This window comes from Xenopus laevis, chromosome 1S, assembly GCF_017654675.1.
Source record: "Xenopus laevis strain J_2021 chromosome 1S, Xenopus_laevis_v10.1, whole genome shotgun sequence".
In the NCBI taxonomy this organism is placed as follows: domain Eukaryota; kingdom Metazoa; phylum Chordata; class Amphibia; order Anura; family Pipidae; genus Xenopus; species Xenopus laevis.
The window spans coordinates 98,902,385-98,925,047 of NC_054372.1; the positions used below are offsets into that span (position 1 = coordinate 98,902,385).

The 22,663-nt window shown below is 36.4% G+C and overlaps 1 protein-coding gene across 7 annotated transcripts in view; it reads right to left on the reverse strand.

The window, feature by feature from the left end:
* palm2akap2.S (PALM2 and AKAP2 fusion S homeolog) overlaps positions 1 to 22,663 on the reverse strand; it is a 172,241-nt gene that overhangs the window by 57,690 nt on the left and 91,888 nt on the right. For 3 of the 7 annotated variants that reach the window (XM_018239953.2, XM_018239954.2, XM_018239955.2), the window contains exons 7-8: positions 20,486 to 21,190; positions 7,037 to 7,110 (exon numbers count right to left, since the gene is read on the reverse strand). In XM_018239953.2, the coding sequence (XP_018095442.1) occupies positions 7,037 to 7,110; positions 20,486 to 21,190 (779 nt within the window). Of the gene's footprint in view, positions 1 to 2,943; positions 3,224 to 7,036; positions 7,111 to 19,898; positions 21,191 to 22,663 lie in introns of those variants that run through there. The other 4 variants (XM_018239957.2, NM_001371543.1, XM_041572574.1 and 1 more) reach the window with 3 other exon arrangements.

Sequence of the window (22,663 nt, forward strand, 5' to 3'; positions counted from 1 at the left end):
ATTGAAGCAGTGTATGGAGAAATTCCTGGGCACAAATTTCAACCGTAACCATTGTTCTTTATTATTGCCCACAGCATTATATAGATATAAATTTGGCTAATACATCCTATAAGTTTTTAATTTCTAGTTTAGTTATTTTTTAATATAATTATATTTCCCTTTATTTCCCTTAAGTAAAATACAATTATCTGTGTTTTTTTTTTTAAAGAACAAACTTAGCAACAGAAGTCTTTTTTCAACTATTTTTTTTTAAAAATGAAATCTATTTATTATAATTAGTACATTTTCAATAAATTTTTGCTGTTAAATGGATTTGGTTTTTTTATGAATAACTCATAGAACATATCATTTATCATTCTAAATAGCCATACTACTAGGAAAACACATTACTTGATTAGATCACCATGAGGAATTCTGTTACTGTCTCCTATGCATATATAAAATGTTTTACCAGAAACAGACACATTGACACTATTCTTTTCCTCTAATATGTTCTGGTGAAGCCACATTGTAAAAACACACAGCAGGCACACTGTACAAGAAAAGCATTGTGCTCTTTCTCTATAGGTGGTGCACTTAAGCAGGCAGCACATCCAGTGAAATTAGCCCCTAACTGGGTGTAAAGAAAAAAAGCATTTTTCTCTCTGTTTGTGGTAAAAAAAAATCTAAAAATTCTAAATGTTTTACCCCTGTGCTACAAGTGCCTATTATGACCAATTTTAACATACAGTGCAGCTTACTGCGGAGACCAATAACTGCACTTGAAGTTGCAAATGACTCATTTATAGGATAGGGGTGCCAACTGTCTGCTTTTGACCCAGACAGCCCGGTTTTCACAAAGGCTGCCCTGGTCAAAACTGCCTGGTTTTCCAAATTAGGAAAACCAGGCAAGACTCCCATAGATTGACATGATGACTGACCAATCGGCTATCGTTATGCCATCACCCCACGATGCATCAATCGCGTGAGCCAATATCCTACAGCTGTGACGGCTTTTCTACACTTTCGATTGTCTCCCAGTATACACAATTATTGTAATCCTCTACAAATAAAAATACTAATTATAGACTTTTCTGTAACAAAATTAGTATGCAATGCACATTTTTAGTCAATAATTAGTTTAAAACTTACTTTTTAACCAATACTTTTGGTCTGATCTGCAAGTGACTTTCAGTGTGCCCTATACCTTTTATTGCTTCAATACGGATAGCATAAGGCGCAAACCATGAAGGATTTTGGGTATACAGCTGTTTTACTGAACTGACCACCACTTACAGTAGCACAATCCAATCTTTGCTCAGTTTCCAGATCTAAGTTTCTTGGCAACTAACAAGAGAGATCTAGGTTAGGTTGGCTTTCATCAGCACACACCCCATAAAACAAATATCCAGTACAAAAGCTTTCAGGAATTGATTCAGTTGAAACCTTTTAGAGATTATTGGTATTTCCCACAGGTTCTGTCCAGTTAATGGCAACCATGTTGATAATCGGGTTTATGGATTACTATTGTGGAAGGAGATTGAGAACAATGATCAAACAGAAAAAACTCATCAGGCAAGCAAATTATTAGAAAATAATAACTAATAATTAACTAATTCCTGCAACCAGTCCATAATATTAGGTTAATATTAGAACAGTCTATGACATATTAAAACTTCCCATTTAAAGACTACAGCATACAAGAAAATTTAGGAATTTTTTGGGGGGATTTCTATTTCTGATATCTCACAAGGCATTATCAATAAAACCATAATTATCCAGCTCTGAGAGTAGCCTGAAAGTGCAAGTGCTTGTAAAGCAAATGTCAATCAGAAATGGCACTTTTCTAACAGTTGTCTGCCAATCATTTTTCATCAGTACTTACCAGTAATTTCGCTATGAGTCAATAAGGGTCATTGCAGCAATACTGCAAGGTGACATTCCAGACAGAAGCAATGGGGGTAATGCAGGGCAGTGGATCTGGTGCAAATTTTGCACTGGGGCTGGCAAGACACTAGTTATGTGAGTGCCCAAAAACTGTGTTTTTTTGTACAATGCTAAAATGGCTGTGACTCATATCAGAAAAGTATTCAAAGTTTCAGAGCACCCCAAATATTTTCAAAGTGGCCTCCATAATAGCTCAGAATAAAGAGTCTGGATTCCTATATGAAAATAAAAATTCTCAGACAGAATATAATAAGAAAATATGTTGGCTACAGTGACTGCAACCACTATATGCTAAAATCCTCAGCATTTTGTTACAAACCAATTCCAAAAACAGTGATAACACCTATCGAAAATATGTCTTTCGCCCTTGCAGAAATGTTTCAATACATTCCACAGACCAAACGTAAGAAAAGATTATACCATTCTGCTTATTGCAGCTTTCAAAACATGTCCTTCAATCAACCTCTGTGTACTTATAATAAATTTCCATCTTTTCTTCTAAAACAGCAAACGATTGCTGCTTTCTGCCACAGAACACTGTCCATAACATAACTAAACCCGCAGCATATGACACTGCTTTTATTTTAAGCTATTAGCCACAAACTACTTTTATCTGACAGCACAGAATTCTTGTTTTTGACTATAAACCCAAAAATCATCATATGATATACATATCCTTGAATGCATCCATTGCGCAAACTCCCAGCACTGTGAACTTGAAACCTGTCATCCAGAAAACATTGTTTATATGCACAAATATATATCATATAAGTTATTTTAAAATTTAGATAAATATCTTTGCTGGCTTTTAATAGGTTTTCAAGCCAAAAGTATGTGCAAGAAATATAACATTACTTTACCTGGTATTACTGACAATTGCTGGCACTATGTAGTTGAAAGATAACAGTGTCTCAGTTGTCATTGCTAAGCAGAAATCACACAACGGCAGTATTATTTTGGTACAAAAAGCTGCAGATGCTGCAGGATGCTTACTGCAGTCTGCTAAAGGTACAGTACCTCTGTCCTCTCTGTGCCTGCTGGCTCCACTGGGTTGGCCTACTCCCTTGGTATCTCTTCGTAGAGGATAATGATCTCTAGTTACAGTGATCAGAAAGCACCTCAAGTCCTGCAGCAGCAGGCTGCCCTCCACTTAATGTTGTTTCAGCTCCTCCAGTCATAGAGTTATATGGTTGCAGCCCATCATCAGTGGGTGTGGATGCTGATCTGGACAGTGTGTGGCCATATGAAGCAGCAGTAGCCCGAATGCTGTGACATTGAGCTCCCTGTCTCTGCACTAGCTCCCTGCCGCTGTGTCTGACTAATAAATAAATGAATGGACTGGCTAGAGGATTCTCACTTATTCTGAAGCGATCAGGCTGCGTTTGTTCTGAGCTAAAGAGGTTGTCAGTACAGCACGATAAATTCCAGGGCTGCTCAGGTTACACAAGGCTTTCTACTGTTTAGTCAACTGTTCACTGATTATATTGGAAACAAATATAAACAGAAAAGCAGATACAAAGTTTTTAACAAATCATAGGCAAGGTACATATACTGGTGCTGTTTCTAAAACTATTTTAGATCTCCAGTAACTGCAAGTATTTCTGCATGAAATAATGAGCCTGGCTACATGGAAACATTATCTGAACTAACATGCTGTTATTAGACATTTTAAACCGAATACCTACGGTACTGGGGCAAGTTCTATTTTATACATGATCATTCCTTTTAAAACACATCATTTTGGGAATCCCCTAGTACAGGAACGGGATTCATTATCTGGAAATCCGTTATCCAGAAAATTCCCTCCCATCTCCCATTGACTCCATGGTAAGCACATGACTTATTCTTTTAAAAAAATATTTCCTTTTTCTCATAGTTAAATAGTTAATTTGGGTTGAAACAAGACCAAAGTCCATCAAGTTCAACTACTCCATATGAAACTTTATCTATATTAATTGTATATTTTAGCATCACAATAGCCTTCGATATTATGCTTGTTCAAAAAATTATCCAAGCCACTCTTAAAGGCACTAACAGAATCAGCCATCACAACATCACCTGGCAGTGCCTTCCACAACCTCACTGTCCTCACCATGAAGAACCACCTACACTGCTTCTCTGTAATAATAAAACAGTACCATGTACTGAATCCAAACTGAGATATAACTTATCCTTATTGGAGACAAAACAGTCCTACTGGGTTTATTTAATGTTTAGTTAATTTATTAGTAGACCTAATATGGAGATCCAAATGACAGAAAGATTCCTTATCCGGATAACCCCAGGTCCTGAGCATTCTGGATCCCAGGTCTTATACATGTAGTTACCTCTCTGTGTTTCCATCAAAATAAATAATCTATTGATGTTGCATGACAAACCTGCAGTAATGATCCACCACTGGAACAAAGCTCACAGCCTATGAGGGGATGACCATGGTTTATGCATTGACATGGAAATGTGTGCCACCTATTTATTCTTGTGAATTGATACCTTGTCTTCTATGGTTAAAGGGATACTGTCATGAGAATTTTTTTTTTCCAAAATGAATCAGTTAATAGTGCTGCTCCAGCAGAATTCCGCACTGAAATCCATTTCTCAAAAGAGCAAACAGATTTTTTTATATTCAATTTTGAAATCTGACATGGGGCTAGACATATTGGCAATTTCCCAGCTGCCCCAAGTCATGTGACTTGTGCTCTGATAAACTTCAATCACTCTTTACTGCTGTACTGCAAGTTGGAGTGATATCACCCCCCTCCCTTTTCCCCACCAGCAGCCAAACAAAAGAACAATGGGAAGGTAACCAGATAACAGCTCCCTAACACAAGATAACAGCTGCCTGGTAGATCTAAGAACAACACTCAATAGTAAAAACCCATGTCCCACTGAGACACATTCAGTTACATTGAGAAGGAAAAACAGCAGCCTGCCAGAAAGCATTTCTCTCCTGAAGTGCAGGCACAAGTCACATGACCAGGAGCAGCTGGGAAATTGACAAAATGTCTAGCTCCATGTCAGATTTCAAAATTGAATATAAAAAAATCTGTTTTCTCTTTTGAGAAATGGATTTCAGTGCAGAATTCTGCTGGAGCAGCGCTATTAACTGATTCATTTAAAAAAAAAATGTTTTTTTCCATGACAGTGTCCCTTTAATAATCAATACAGAGAGCAATTGTGTCCCAATGTGACAGCACTTTCTAGCAAATATGCACATACCAATCATGCTTTATCTACCTGATCTACCAGCATCGCCCGTAATTATTTACCATAATAGTTAAGCCTCTTGCTTTGACATATAGTTAACATTAATGACAGAGAGGAAAAATGTTTCCATTTGTAGGCCGTATACATGAGTATATAACTGCTGTTTCATATTTAGCATGTACATTTTTTGTGGTCCCACCAATATAGAATGCATAGTTCATTACCCTGATTTTACATTGCCCCAGATTTGACACCATTTTCTCTGATCCCCAGAGAAATATAAAATTGGGGTTCTACTGTATTTAAAAATTTCTGAACATGTTTTCTAATGTTATGTTGTTTTTAACGTTTCATGACTATCTTTTGGTTCTAGATTTCAGACCTGGCAACATCAATTATCTCTTCCCTATCTTTACCTTTTTACATTACTAAAGGATGAAGAACTTTTTGTGGCAAAGAAAAAATACTCACCCCAGATACTTCTTTCTTAGGTGTTGAGAACAATCTGTACGCATTTATCTCACCACCAAACCAGAGAGAGACAAGTTCTCTGCAGAACTACCAATGCCCTTTAGGGCTTTAATAAAAATAATCCTGCATCCTTACCAGGGGGTGCATATCATCTAACTTTCATGAGACTGGGGCCAATTTACACCTGATCCTTCTCTACTTAGTTTAAGGGTAACATAATAATTTTTCTGGTCGGACTGTAAAGGGGAAAACACAATTTTTTTGGAGAGAATAAAAAACCTGAATTTTTTGTGATTTATAAAACTCTGATGACATTAAGGGGCAGATTTACATATGGTCGAATATCGATGATTAATTAACCCTTGATATTCGACTGCCGAATGTAAATCCTTCAACTTCGAATATCAAAGTTGAAGGATTTACCGCAAATAGTTTGATCGAACGATTTTTCTTTGACCTAAAAATTGTTAGAAAGTCTATGGGGACCTTCCCCATAGGCTAACATTGCACCTCGGTAGGTTTTAGGTGGCGAAGTAGGGGGTCGAAGTTTTTTTTAAAGAGACAGTACTTTGATTATCGAATGGTCGAATATTCGAACGATTTTTAGTTCGATTCATTCGATTCGAAGTCGAAGTCGTAGTCGAAGTTTTGAAGTAGCCAATTCGATGGTCGAAGTAGCCAGAAAAAACATTTGAAATTCAAAGTTTTTTTTATTCTATTCCTTCACTCGAACTAAGTAAATGGGCCCCCACAAGTCAGAATAAAAAAGTACTCCATATAAAACCTGCCGAGATCATGTATAAGTCAATGGCAGATATCATGTTTGCAACCGGAAAATATCCTGTTCTGCGCTGGGTTTCGTACAATAGGATTTTGTGGTTTTCAGGCGATAAAATCCAAAAAAACTTACGATTCGGATATTTTTATGAATTTATCTTTTCCTGCACCAACTTTTGTCATGAACAGTTATTGATAATACAGTAAAAAAAGTCAGTGGGAATTTGGTCGGGTGGTTTTAAAGAAAACAGTGATATTTTCAGACTTAAAATAGTTAATGATAAGGATTGGCGAATTTTTTCGACTTGTCTCGCCACAAAAATGACGCTCATAGACTTGTATGGCGTCGTGTGTCAAAAAAAAAAAAAGACGCGTCAAAATAATTTCGCTGCACGTCAACATTTTTTTTTGACGCCCATAGATTTTAATGGGCGCCAGCGTCATTTTGCCGGCGGCAAATTTTTGTCGAAACGAAATGGGGCAAATTCACCCATCCATAATTTTGATAAATAACCCCCAATGAGTATGTGTACCTGTTTCCTCTGAAGTGTGTCTACCCCTTACTTTTCTTAGTCTGTGTTCAACAATAATAAAGTACTTTAAAACACACAAACAAAAATTACCAAGGTTATTGCAGAATTGTGAATTGTGTACTTACGTTCAGCTGTAAGAGGCTTCCTTCTGTCTCATTCTCATCTGGGTCTTTAAACTGTACAGTTTTCTTCTTTACATCTGCACAGTGCATAAAAAGAAGCATTTAAATGTGTGAAATGTTCTATATAGTGTTTTATACGCCTCCTATGGATAACTAATTTGTAGATGTCTTGGTTATTCTATGGCCTGAATGTGATGAATTAGTTGTTGTCACTCTAGAAGCTTAAGATAATTAAAAGTTCTGTATCAAAAGGGAAATCATATCTTGTTTTATAGATTAAGGTTTTTTTTTCTTTTTTCTATTTTGTTTTTTTTTTCAATTAGAAGAACTAGTATGCTCCTTTGCTTTTTTTCTTTTAAATTCCCTGTTACAGCTCTAGCATAGTTCTTACTGCAGTATTTCTGATTTAGTATTTTTGCCACATGTCCAAAATGCTTGTGGCACAACACCTAACAAAGCACTAGCTGTTCACTAATGGAAGCTGCTACACGCAATAGGTTAGCCTTCCTAGATTAAGGAATTAGGGCCCCTGGAACTCTGGCCATCTGGCAAAAGCACTCAACCAGAAGTGCTGCAAAAAAGTACTATACTATTAATCATAAAATAAAAGGCAAGTGAGAATTTCAGTACAATTTGTTTCATTTAAAGGCACTTTGATTACTTTAAGACAAAGTTGCTACGGACTTCTTATGCCCCCTTTAATTAAAATCCCATTCTGGCACTGTTATTTTGCTTTCCTTTAAAAATATTTAGGGTTTTAAGTGAAATTTGTGAGACACACATTGAGTAAACCATGAGCCCTATTTTGCAATAGGTTTTATCTGCAATAACTTTGGAACAATCTCTCAGCAATGACAGGTCCAACATTTTAATTAACTGAAAAATTGTTACAACATATCTATACATTTTTTAAATTAGTAACAAGACCCGCCCTTTAAACGGACAGATAAGTATAAGGATACAGTGATGTATAGCCTTTATGTTTGCATTAATATAAAGTGGCCATAAATAAAGTAGTTGGCATTTCTAAGTAACCACCCACCAATGGATTCTGACACATACTGTAAAATGCCTCAATCCATTCCTTTTTATTAAGCTATTTTTGTTAAGCTATTGTGCTATTAGCAATGTTCTCTTTAAGTTGTATGCGCACATGAATTCTGAGGCCAATGTGCATTACACATTTTGTGCAGGGCTATGAAATTAGATCTTAAGGAAGGATACACTTCAGTACACCACTCATTCATTTTGCTGGTGTTCTTCTGCTTTCCAAGGCAACGTCACACCACTAAATACACAATGCCAAACAGGAAAGGCGCATAGACTTTTACCTTGTGGGCGATCACCCTAAGGTTTATTAATTGCAGAAAATGTAGGCATACACTTTAAGAACAAGCAACTTCACAAGGTGAAACTCTGACTGACAAATGGGGTTCTCCCGAAAACTTGTTTTTACATCTTGCAATTAATAGCCCACAAAATAAAAACATTTGTTCCCTTTCTGTTTGGTGTTGCCTATGAAATAGACAGGGATTCACTTAATCACAAAACATGTTTTTTAAGATTTGTTATGGCCAAGCACTTGAATTTTTCCTAATAAAGGCACAATTCTGACCAAATCCACAACCAAATCCTCCATTTGGTACATCACTAACATCTTGTTGTCATCCACCTGTACTCTTCACATTAAAAAAACTTGCGTTATCCGCCTACATAATACAAAGTTCAACTGGATGCAAAGTGGAGTGCTTTGAGAACTACAATCATCAAAATACCCCACTTAACGTGAACTTTAAATGCAAATCTATAACATGCTTTTTTAACCAGGTAGTCATTGTTCAGTGATATCCAACTACAACCACAAGCTTGTGCCCAGGCAGTGTTTTTCCCTTTCCAGTGATTTGGAAATAGTTGCCAGCGGAGAGAGAAGGGTGTATTGATTGCTGTGTTTATCCCAGAAACTATGCATTAATCAAAACTTCACTTTGCCTTTGTTGATATTCTGGAAGAGTATTTTAAAATAGCTGGAGACTATAACCACATTGTGATATCAAACACTGGATTAGATCTGACTCTTTGAGAAAAGCCTATTTTCTAAATTATGTCCAAATATTCCCATAGACGTCTTTTGATTTTTTATGAAATAAGCCAAGATATGTTTTTATCATAAATTTAAATCTGCCCCATAGTACCATATTCAATCTGATTAGAAAAGGTATCTCTGAAAGTATCCATGAGATATATTTTTCTCTTTGAATCTGTCTCATAAGGCCAAATTCCATTCAATGAGATAAACTCATTTAATGTATAATTAAATGTATTTAATGTATACTCCAACGACATCCAAGCAGATTCACCCATAGACTTGTTTTGTGATAAACCATGAGATATGATTTTCTTATTTAAATGAATGTGCCTCATAATAAAATATATGATCCTAGATCACGTTTTTCACCAGAAGATACTTAGCAGGATAGTTGTTGACATATATTCAGTGCAGAGAAGCTACACCTCAACTGATTTTGCAGGAGTACAATCATTAGGAACTAGAGAAATAATAGTGGTCAGATATTGATTGTATAGGCTATTACATAGGGCCCATACATGGGTAGATATGCTGCTGACTCAGGCTGAAGATGCCAACTCAGTAGATAAAATCTGCATGTGTATGGCAGATTCTAATTGTTAAGCGGTTGCTATGACAAGAGCACTTTAGCAACTGAGCATCTATGTTTATTTCATCAGACTCAGGTTATTATACCACTACTCCCCTGCTAAATTTACTAGCCAAGCTCTATATGCATTATAAGCCTTTATTTCCCATTAGAGATATATTCATATATGTACCTGGTTATATGTACTGCAAAAGAATAAAAGATTTCTTGGATGGCTGCATGTTAAATCACTAAAATTCTGCAAAGCATATTGTATATCAATTTTAACTTATATACTATAGATAATAAAGGAGGGATCTCATCAAAAAAGACATCGGACTGGCTCCACCCAATCAGACGTTTCCTTTAAGGACATGAAGACTAGAAAATGCTACCCACTGTTTGGCTGATATGGGTTAATAAAACATGTGAGCATGTGAAAATATTAAATTTCTGTTTTGGTTGTTTTCTTTGTAATGTTCTATTGCCCCATGGACTCTGAAATTTACATCAGTGTAGCAAGATCATGCCATTATATAAACCTTTTCAAAACAGCAAAATAAATGAGAACTGAAAAACACAATCAAATTAAGTGTATAATTGTATGTGAATGGGCACAAAAACATAACAAACAAACAACAAACAGGTACATATTTACAGTTTAGTCTATTATTGTGCTAGATTCCCCTAGCTCAGTCATTCAGTTGGCTGCATAATAAACCATGTCAGCATTTATAGACAAATGCTTGGGAAGCACTCCTGTTTACATCTTTGAAAGACATTTCGATGACATTTTAGTTTTTCATTTAACTGGTGTTTAGTTCAGCAAACAGACAATAGGTGGGCACAGCTGACTAGTACAAAACAACATACAAACCTTTTGGTTAGACCAATGTATTCATTTGAAAATTCACTCTGGGAAGGTGCAGAAAAACAACATGATCAATCTAGTCAGATCATTTTGTAAATCAATTATTTCACTCTAATGATATTACATTAATAAGAACTAAAGACCAATATGAAAAGTGCACCAAATACTTGGTAATTGAGTTGTAATTGTTTTATAGTGTTTAAGGGGTCCTGTCACCCTAAGAAATAATTTCAAATCCTATTTTATGTTAGTCAAGCAAAATAAACTTAACTTACACTATATAAATTATTTCTTTTAGGTTTGAAAATCCCAAGCAGACAGCAGCCATTTTGTGGGCACTGTTAATAAGGCATGCCAAAATCTTGTTTATGCTCCAAAATGGGACGCTTAATGCCTATGCCCATGCAATATATGATTGCCACAGCTGAGAGTTTTAAATAAGTTTATAATCGGTATAGATATTTTAATTGAAACAAAATATTTGGGTTTTATGTTTGATTTTAAAAGGACTTTTATTATACAGCTTTTTATGTCTGAGTGACAGGCCCCCTTTAAGGAAATTTCTACTGTGAATCATAACATATATGTCCCTGTCCTTTTTAGGGTGAGTGATCACCTTTAATAGAGTTTCACTTCATGAATGTAAACACATTAAGGTGTATAATCGCCTTTTACTTTTGCCTTTACCTCAGAATCTCTGGATTCTCTCTCTGCTTGAATTAATTCTTATGTGAATCATGTTGCTAACCAGATATGCTCATCAGCAATGTATTTCTGTTTCACGTAGGTTTGGTTTGTACTGGCTTATAGTGTGCCACAGATAGTGTGCTATATTCTGTTCGAACTTTGAAATGTATGGGCTTTTTATCCAGCTAGCATGAAGAAGTGAAAACCATACCCATTTTACCAGGAATATATATTGTAAAAATAAGACTTTATCTTGGTGGTCTTATGTGCAACTAAAGGTGGCCATAGACTCAAAGATCCGCTCGTTTGGCGACATCGCCAAACGAGCGGATCTTTCCCCGATATGCCACTAACGGCATGGCTATATCGGGGGTAATTCGAAAGTTCAGCCGTAGGGCCGATGTCGCCAAACGAGCGGATCTTTCCCCAATATGCCATTAACGGCATGGCTATATCGGGGGTAATTCGAACGTTCGGCCGTAGGGCCGAACGATCAAATTACGATGCGCCAGGGGGCTCCGACGGGTCGGTTAAAAATCAAACCTTCCCGATCGATATCGTGACCAGATATCAATCGGGAAGACCCGTCGGAAGCCCCCATACACGGGCAGATAAGCTGTCAAATCGGTCCAAATGAGCGATATCGGCAGCTTTATCTGCCCGTGTATGGCCACCTTTAGGCTCTTGAGTTTAATTGGTAGCAATTTAACATGTAGCAGAATGCAATCAATACACTTAGAAAATACCTTTGGTCTCAGCTTCTGGACTGCTTTGTTCCTTGCAAGCCAGGGATACTGTACATTGCACTTATTCCCACCAGCATTGTGTGATTTTGTTATACCATGATGGTATTCAATGTGATAATGGCAATAACAGGTATGATGCATGGTAATTGTTTAGAAAAATAGCAACAAAGTGTCTGAGGACAGCCAGAAAGAGTTGGTGGGTTAGGAAAGTCATAATGTGATTTACCAGTAGTTGGCAGGTGTAAAGTCTCTTACAGCAGCAGCTTAGATCAGAAGGAACAGAAGAAGAAAAGGAACTCAAAGCAAAGAAAAGCAAGTTTATTTTATATTGTAATAGATACTATACAGAAAATATAGATAGCCACAATTACAGCCTTATGTGCTGCTGGTAGTGTCCTATATAGTTTTACACTTGAAATTAACAAAAAAAATATGCCCTTTTACAATTTACATCATTACAACAGGTTAGACAGCTTTTCTTCACTCAACTGCTTTACATACATGAATTGACAAAGAAGTTAATGATACGCTTCAAGCTCACAACTATAACCTCCAGTCTGTACATAGTAAGGACGACTGTACACAACACTGTCTATGACCTCTTGAGTAAAGTAAAAAAGCAGGGATTGGTGGAATTTCTTTAGTTTGCCCACCCCCACCAAATTAAAGCTTTCTAGACTTTCAAATTGAAACTGATGTGTTCATTCAGATTTTTGAAAGAAATCTTCAATCACATAAATCTGATATAATTTATACCATTACCCCTTCTTTAGTGCTAATGGGTTAACAGGTTCTCCAGTGATTATCAGCTCTGCTGAAATAGTATTTGTATCATGAGTTAGTATCATTTATGCCATTTTACCAAATTTTGATGTAATGTTCTTAAATCTTTAGTGAAATTTCTAGCATGGTAAACCAGGTATCATAGAAGCCCCTTCCTATGATTATTTAATCTTAACAATGTGGCATGAAAGAATGAAATGGTTCTCTATTTCTTTCCTGAAATAGGTAGGACCTGCTGTATTTTTCCTTTTATCATTATGAAGATTTCCCATCTAGACTTTCAGAAAAAAAATATTTCTAGGCTAACATTGTATAATTTAAAGCAAAGAACCAGAAACAATGTGAGCCCAGTAAATCTATAAGTGCAAACAAATAGCCATATAGCAGCAAAAAAAGCAAGGTGGCATTGCATAGTGTTCATTCATGTTGTATGTGCATAAAACAAAAGGGGAGGACAGAGCAAAGCTTAAACACAAAGGCTTAAAGAATAATGCCGAACAAAGGAATAAAGCATAGAGAAGTACACACTAGTGGTACATACTGCTAAAGGCGACCCACATAGTTCTGATATAAGGCTGTGTGAAGTACTGTTGAATATGAGTATGAAGATAAATGGTAATTTACCAGTAACATTGTTTTTTTTTTAATAGGTATTGCTTTAATTTCTTGGGCCAGATTCAATTTTGTCAGAAAAAGGTTTATCACGTGAAAACTCATGATGGGGATTCAATTTAAGATGCAATTCAATTCATAAAAACTTATGCTACTGATATGAATCTAGCCTATTATTTGATAAGCAATACCCTCCACATGGTATTATGTTATAAATTTGCACATACAGTACTGAACAAGGCCATCTGTGATCAATGTCAAAGCAGTTCCTGATTTCATTATTAAGGCAAAATAGATATAGTTCCAGCAAAATAATTCCTTGTTTTATAAGCCCAAATATAAGTAATTAGCTCTGTACTGACTGTACTAGGCTAATGTGTGTGATGTCTTTTCTCTGTCATTTGGAAACAAAGTATGTACTACTGCTTGTTTTTTAAGACTTTCTGTCTGCCAGTGCATTGGGCTATGATTTATTTTTATGTACTGGAAGCCTATATGGCTGTTGTTACCCTTTATTATCTTCTTAGTTTATCTGGCTCTAACTGACTTATTATACGTATCACTCTGTGGACATGTGGCTTGAATTTTCTTGGGCTGGCCAGTGATCCAAACATAGGCCAAATCAGATCTTCAGTTGACCCTCTTTTTCATTTGAGAAGATTGCCCTGTTTGTGGATCACAATGCAGAAGAGGGAGAATTGGCAGATATGGGAAATTATTCAGAAGTACCCATATATTGTCTCAAGCTGATTAGCAAAATAGGGGCTCTTTAACATACTGACCTTACTGGTTATGAGGCATATGAACTCTGGTTACTTGCTTTATGTATAGTTTTGGATTTGTTAATAGTCAAAGGGTAAAGATGTCCAAAAACAATCACATCAAAAAATGGCTGCATTGTGTTGTTAGAATGAACTATTACCTTTTTGGATAAAGAGCAACACGTGGTAACACATTGACTGGCACATCCCATGCATTTGATAAAGTATTCACCAAACTACCAGAACATATATATTCAACCCTTTTACACAATAACCCTTCTCCTTTGATGCCATGATTTTAATGTCTAGAGACAAGGATCCAGTGGCCTTTATGCATATAAATGAATACTTTTTGAGCAGATATTGAGGATTCAAAGAAAATGTTGTGTTGTGTTTGTACAGTTTCTTTAAATATGTGAAGAAAAAAACTTGAATAGAGAAAAGAGCAGTACAGTGGTAAATTGTGAAATCACACATCATACCTATTCTTGTCTTTATACTCAACCACATCACAAAAGTGAGCTAGGAAAGATTTGCATTCACGTACAGCACACAATATCATCCACTGACAGCAATATATGGTAATATAGATAACCATTTAGATTCAAGAGCTGCATTTTTTATAACTGTAAATTCCTTTCTAATGTTGGGTTTGGAGTTACATTAAATATATACAATGCAATGTGATAATAGACATGTAAACTGTAACAAAATATAAAAAATCTTCCACAATAACATATATAAAAAGAGTGAAAAATATCAAGATGCTTACTGTAGCGTCATCCATATATATACTAGGTGTCTTTAGAGAAATGTTTAATGCTTGTTAAAGGAAAACTAAACCCCCCAAAAAGAAAATCCCCTGGATATTTAGTTACCTCTAATATTGCCCCTAAGAGTTTGCTCATGTGTCGTGTAGAGTAAGCACACAGGAGCTCATGGGCTCCACCTTCCGGATCTCCGGTCTTCTTTGGGTCCTCCTCCTTCCCTTCTGCAATTTCTGCCTACAAACTGGAAACTGCTCCAACTGCTCATGCGCCAATATGGCGCTCACTTACAGAAGAAGACCAGAGATCTGAAAGGTGGCACCCATGAGCTCCCCTGTGCTAACTCTGCACAGATATGTGAGCAAATTCTTAGGGGCAATATCAGGGGTAACAAACTATGCGGGGGGGGGAAGCAGGCAGGGGAGACTACCTAGGGTAATAGGTACGGAAATTTCTTATGAGGTGGGTTCATTTCGCTATAATTAGGCCACAAATAGGCCTCAAATTACGAGTTCAAACTGTAAACTTCATCTCTAGTGAGTCTCATAAACCATTCATGGCTGGCTAGCATTCTTTCAATAACAGTATAGTGTATCTCTAACAAATATATATAAACTTTTGGGAGGCTGAGGAGTAATATACTATTCTGAGACTAAAAGGAATTCAGTGAGTAAAATACCCATACCTAATTTGTAGTTATGTGGCAAAGGCAAAGTAAATACATTGTTTAATGTATGATGTTTTTTTTTTTTATATGTTATTAAAGCATATACTACTACTCCCTACCCCTGGAGTTAAATGATTTGTTATGGGTGTTATTGTCAGAGAGCAAAGACAGGGAGCACATTATTCTTCTTTATACTGGGAGGGAGCTCGGGACCTTTCTGTAAGAAAATTATTTTGTTACATATTCAACAGTACTTTTAAGCAAAAGTTCATTACCTTTTTAGTTTTTAAACAATATTCCATCTCAAACTCCTTTTACTAAAGCAATGCTGAAAATATATATGTAAATATAGAAAGAAGTATGAAGAGTGCAGTAGCACAATCTCATACCTTACCATACCATTACAGCAGAATACTTATATTTCAATTCTTACCAACTAAAACCAAAATCTAGTAATTTATATAAACACCAAATACGTTATTATCATCTTTATTCCTCTTTAAAATAATATAGAAATAATAAAGAATATGATATTTTTAGTGCATCCAGCCCACAACCCTGCAGGAGCTGGAAGGTGTGATTTGTAGTTCAGAATCAGTAAAGGGGCCACTGGCTAGATATCCCTGATTTTAGCAGTATAAAACCCAAACTTTCCTGCATTGTCCCATCTTCTCTGTACCACTGCCCAAAATGTATATTTCTTTGTCTGTACTTAACATATATAAAATCTAGGCACCTAATTGTAAAGCTGTTATAATAAATAACTGTAAATGTATATTATATTAACAGCATTGTGCTTCTTTTTCTTTGTATGTGTTGTGTTAGCAATATGTTTAACTAAGCCTATTTTCGATGATTGTAATGATAATTGTTCAACTGATCACCAGTATCTTTCAATGCACCACCTACAGCTGACTACATGCTTTTCCACGAGTTATCTCTAACCATCTAACAATCTGAACAGCCATTGGCATTTCTTTTGGATTGCTTCCACATACAGTCCAGTTGGTCTGCACTGTTGTAATAATTTCACTAACAAGCCAGTTAGGTAGAAGTCCTATGTGTAACAAGCTAAGGCCAGCTTGTAGGGTAAATTTCCAAATTGATAAATGGCACCAGTGCAGTTACTCACGGCAACCAATCAGACCTCTGCTTTCATTTTCTAATTTTCATTAGATTGTTCAAAGCTAATTGCGGTTTGATTGCTACTGGCAACTGCACTTGTCCTTACTGGCAACTGCACTTGTGCTATGTAGCAACTATGTTAGAAAATAAGCCCTCTCTTGATTCTTCATACTCATTGGCTGTATTCTTTCTGTACTCATTGAAATTCCATGTACATCTGCAGGCCCCAGCCCAAATGTGTAGCTAATGGTACATTCTGAAAAAAAGTCTGAAGAATCATAAAAGACAAATAATATTACATAATAGCATACACAATGTAGGCCAGACTTTATATATTTCTTTTTGCAAAGCAAAACCATCCGATAAAAATAGTTTTTAAAAAAAAAAATTTCTGCTGGATACAATTTTATGTAAGATTCTTTCTTATATAATGCACTCCCCCCTGCAAATTCATGGGTCCACATGTGTTAAAGCTGTATCATTTGAAATGCCAGAATTAACTAATCTCAAGCCAGTTCGTGTCAGAAGGGATGTGTCTGCTTTTTTCCTTTATTTTTGCCTCAAGCCACATGGCAGTTTCATCTTCAGATTAAGTTTCGGTAAGATTAAAACGATTCATAAAATATGTGCAATTGTTCTTGTGTTTCCACAGTTTTTGGGGTTTTTTCTTTAAATGATTTGGCTTTCTAGTCTGCATCTGAGTCTTATAATCTTTTTCTGTGATTCAAACTGCTGCCAGGTTGCTAGGGTCATTGGGGATACTAACTAAATGACAACTGTTTAGATTTAGATCAGAAATTAAAAAAGAAAAAAAAAGAATAATTGCAAATCATCTGGGAATATCACTGTCTGCAGCAACTAAATTGTAATTATAAGGTGAATATTTACAGCAGGCAATAACTGTTCAGTACCCCATGAGATCCACACCCTCATTCATGGTAAACATACTTATTAAAAGGATAAAAAATAAATACATATATTCAAAACTATTATTAATATTAGTTAAAACACCTCAGTATCATCAGATTTTTTTTAAAAAAATCACCACATACAATGAAGAAAAATTAGATTAGTGAAAAAGTTTAGATTTTCAAAGCTGCACTTGAAGACTTACAGGTACGTTTCCAAAGTTCTTGGTGTTAAAACCTGAAAAGAGATTTGTTTCTTTCTTGCTAAACAGAGAAGCTACTATTATAAAAACAAGTGTGCTAGAATATTCTTCATTAATATTTATTTTCTAATTTGTGCCTGGGGAGCTGCCAGCTATCAAGATTGGTTTTGACTACTTCATAGCTGTTGATAACAAGGTGGAGAGAGAGAGAGAAAGAGACAGAGAGAGACAATATATTGGCAGTTATAATATCCCAAGAGTTTTAAGGCAATAGGTTGGGCACAGCCAATTAATTAAGGTGTAACCACTCTAATACTCTAGTTCTTTTATTTGTTAATTATGAATAAGATTTATCAAAGGGAAAGACAATATAAACATCTAGACTTGAAAGTATAAATATGATTCCCAAGGAAAGATTTTTGTTAAGTTTTTTCTAAATTGGGTTTAAATAATTGCTTTGGTCAATTCCACTGATATTTAGCAGAACTAGATGACACAGCTGTTACTGGAGATAGGTTGGTCCTGATCACCTCCATTCTCTACTCATTCCAAAGTGATATGACTGACTATAAATAAACAACACTCTGAACTGGAAGACTTAAGGCAGAATTTTTCCTATTAACTTCAACCAACAATAACAAACTTTAAAAAAATTATTTATGTAACCAGTCCAAAATACTACCAAACCTTTCACCGGGGACTATACTGCACAGGCAAAATTCCCACAAACTATATATATATATATATATATGTGTATATATTATGACTGAAAACTAAGCATAAATATTTTTTGTTAATTTAATAGTTTCATGCTTTTTCTTAAAGGAGAACTAAATCTTAACTAAAGAAGTAGCTAGAGATATTCTACATTGTTTTGGGCTTCTGTACCAGCCCAAGGCAACCACAGTCTATTTGCCTCCAAAACTGCTCCTGTAGCTCACCATCTTGTTTTAGCTGATGCACTGCACATGCTCTGTGCTGCTGTCAGTTACTGAGCTTAGAGACCAACTCAAAATATACAGTACACATAGGGGCAAATTCACTAACCTGCAGAAATTCGCCAACGCCGGCTTCGCTCACATCGCAACACTTGGCCAGGCGTAGATTCGCCAGGACAATGCTAATTCACTATAATCCTAAATTGCGTCCAGAGCGCCGAACTCTGGCGAAGTTGTGCTAGCATTACTGCGCGAAGCAAAGCAAAGTTGTGCTAGCGTTGGCTAATTTGCATACGGCGGGAAGTTAAAGTTGAATGGACGTATATGTTGCAGCAAATACTTTACACTACACGAGCCCGGGGAAACCTTAATAAAATAAAATAAAGTTGTTATATATCCACATGATCCCAGTGTATAGTTTATGTGCCATATGTTAGGAAATGTAGGGGGGAGCCCGGGTACCCAAAATAAGTTTTATGGACTTTTGCAGCCTATCACCCTGAAAAAGTAAAAGATGCCAGCATTTTTTGGGACTAAATATTGAAGAATACATTCCATTGCACTTCGCCTGGTCTGAGCTGGCGAAGGCAAGTCTGGCGGAACAGGTAACGTTGAGTAAAAGGTGCATCTTAGTGGATTTGAGAAGTAACGCTCTTTCGCCATAGCGAAACTTCGCCTGGCGTAAGAGTGCGAAGTAGCGCTAGAGTCTATCTCCTTCACTAGTGAAGTTACGCCTGCACACGTTAGTAAATCAGCGAAGTCCCGAAATTACGTCACGCTGGCGAATTTCGCTAAAGTTAGTCACTTCACCTTTTAGTGAATTTCCCCCATAGAATATCAATGTCACAATAAAAGGCTGATTAGCAATTAATACATATAATTACTACATGGCAGCACAGAAACAGTGCAAATAGCATCAGAATTTAATAATCAGCCTTGTAGCATCAGCTTATATTGCAAACAAACCTCATTTTCTGCTTGATAATTTGCAACGACCCCTAAGTTTAGCTTCTCAACAGCTGCTCAGAGCCCACTGAGCATGTGAGTGTCACAGACACTTTCCAAGATGGTGACCCCCCTGTGACAAGTTTGAAGTCCTGGATCATTGTTGCTATTGACAAGCTGAAACTTTAGGCTGGTGCAATAAGTTCAGTATATAAAATATGGCACTTTTAGCAACATTCATTTTTAGGGCTTAGTTCTCCTTTAATGAAAGAGAATATGCTAGAAGGCAAATTGTGTATGATTACACATTATAGCAGAGCTCAGGAACCTTCACTCTTTTGGTTTTCACTAAATCTTAGCATAGTACAGTTATTATGGGGTGTCAGATTTCAATGTAGATATAAAAATCTAAATCCAGGAGACATTTAGAAAAATAATGTGAAAGTAAAGTTTTGTGAACTGAAATAGTTTAATCCCAGACCTGCCTGCCAATGGACAGAGGGTAATTCTTTTAAACATATGTAAAGGCATCAAAAAATCTAAGGGCTTAACTAGTCTTCTATTCACCCATTACTTCAAAAATATTCCTATAGGAAAAGTACATAAAATATGTTTGTCACAAACTGTCATCAAAAACAAATGTAAACTAACATCAAGGCAATGTAGGTGTTTGCTTCCAGTTAACAGTATTGTACAAAGTTGGCAGTGCCTGTGCTCCATGGGCCTAAAACAGACAAATAATTACATAACAACACAGCATTCACAGCGGGCTTTCTTTTCGGTACCTGCTATAGGTTCAGTAGCAAGGCTTTCTTCCTTGCCCTCTGGTGAAGAGGGCTCTGTGGTCTCTGTGAGCAGTTTCCCAGAGACCAGTTCTGCTGTATTTCCATCCATAGTAGACACATCAGTCACTGTCTTCTCCCTCAAAGACTTCTCATCATCTTCATCAATGAGTACAAGTTCTGCTTTGATGGTGTCATCATAGCCCAACACTTTTTTTGTCTCATCTTCATCTTCAATATTTTGGTAGCCCATGAAGATCATTGTAACAGGTTGGTCTACTGTTCCACCCGTACCTGCATTTCCATTGCTTCTAGCATGCTGTCCATGTTTTACAGGCACTCCTTTGGTTGGTTTGTGTACCAATTCTAATTTTGCTTCCTTAAAGTGCATTTGCTCTATTACATGACTAGGATTTCCCTCAATTGTAACAGTCCTCTCTGGCAAACATTCTTTTTCTTGACCTCCTATTAAGTTTGATTGTGCACTTTTCTGGATAAGCTCATCTACATCCCTTGCACTCAATTTATGTATGCCATTCTCTACCACAGCACCGGCTTGGTGAACCTCATAAACTACTTTGTTACCATCATCATAGACCTTTACTCCTCTTTGATGAACCCCCTCTGGGTCAAGGGCTGATGCAGAGACAACCTTGGTCTCTCCTGTATTTCTGTCTTTCTCCACATTAATTTCCATGGCGTATAAGGCTTGAACAGAAACAAGAGAGGAAGTTCATGTTATAACATAAAAAGCAAGTGAATTGTTAATTAGCAGACAGTAACAAATGTACACCAACCATACTAAACCATTACAGTTAATTATATTAACCGTAAATATAATATATTGTATTAGAGCTTTCAAAACAGGATTCGGAATTGTTAAAGCCATTTGCAGAACAAAGTATGTGATCAATAGCCATGTAAATAGTGGAAGAAACTGACACAAATCAGATGTGGGCTATTACACATTTATTTTGCAAAGACACTGGTGAGACATTGGGGGTAAATTTACTAAGCGGCGAAAATTCGCCAGCGACGGCTTCGCGCCCATTGCAACACTTTGCTAGGTGAAAATTCGCTGGGACAACGCTAATTTACTAAAATGCAAAGTTTTGTCCTGGCCGACGGACGCTGGTGAATTTTCACTAGCGTTACTTTGGCAATGCGAGCAAATCAAAGCGAAGATGCGCTAGTGTTCAATTCTGCCTAGCGCCAATTCGTCTTGTGCTCTAGCTAATTAAAGTTGAATGGACATGTTACATCTAATACAATACATTATTGTAAATAACTGAAGATTGAGGAAGTTCTATGCACTCCATTGCACTTCACCTGGTCTGAGCTGGCGAAGGCAAATCTGCCGAAAGAGGTAATGTTGAGTAAAATTTGCATTTTAGTGAATTTGCGGAGTATCCTCCATTCACCAGAATGAAAAGTGCCTGGCGATAGAGTGGGAATCACCACTAATGTCTATCTCCTTCTCTAGCAAAGTGACGCATGTGCTCCTTAGTAAATTGGCAAAGTCCCTGTGGGCAGTAACATTGGCGAATTGTCGCCAGCGTTTGCCACTTCACCCTTTAGTAAATCTGCCCCAAGTTACAGTGCTATACTTGTGCTGTGCAGGTAAGGCATGCATATGTCAGGCTTTATTACAGAAATGTGTACATATAACATGTAGGCATTACTGATGCCCTTATATCTCTTCTATTCAAAAAATCCTTACAAATAATTTAAAGCAAGTCAGTCAATTTTAACGCATTTCACAACTTCATTCAGTGATGTATCATCTGCAAGACCTCTTTAAACAGCTGTATATAAAGCTCAATGCAATATTTAAAGTGCTAGTAAGATTTTACTCTGAAGAAGAAGCCAGTTGAAATAAAAAGTTTGTGTTGTTTTACCAAATGCGAACCTAAAAATCTGTCATGTTATACCTGCTATAATTTAGCAACAGAGGAAGCAAACTGCTAAAGGCTACTGGGTTTGTTTACTATTTAAATGACTTTCTAGTGGATTTAAGGTATGAAGATCCAAATAACGGAAAGATTCCTTATTTGGAAAACCCCAGGTCCTGAGCATTCTGGATAACAGGTCCCATGCCTTTATTTTTATTCATTTTTGTAAGCTTCAATTCATACTCACATCTCCTAGTTCACCAAATATTAAGTCTGAAATTAGTAACTG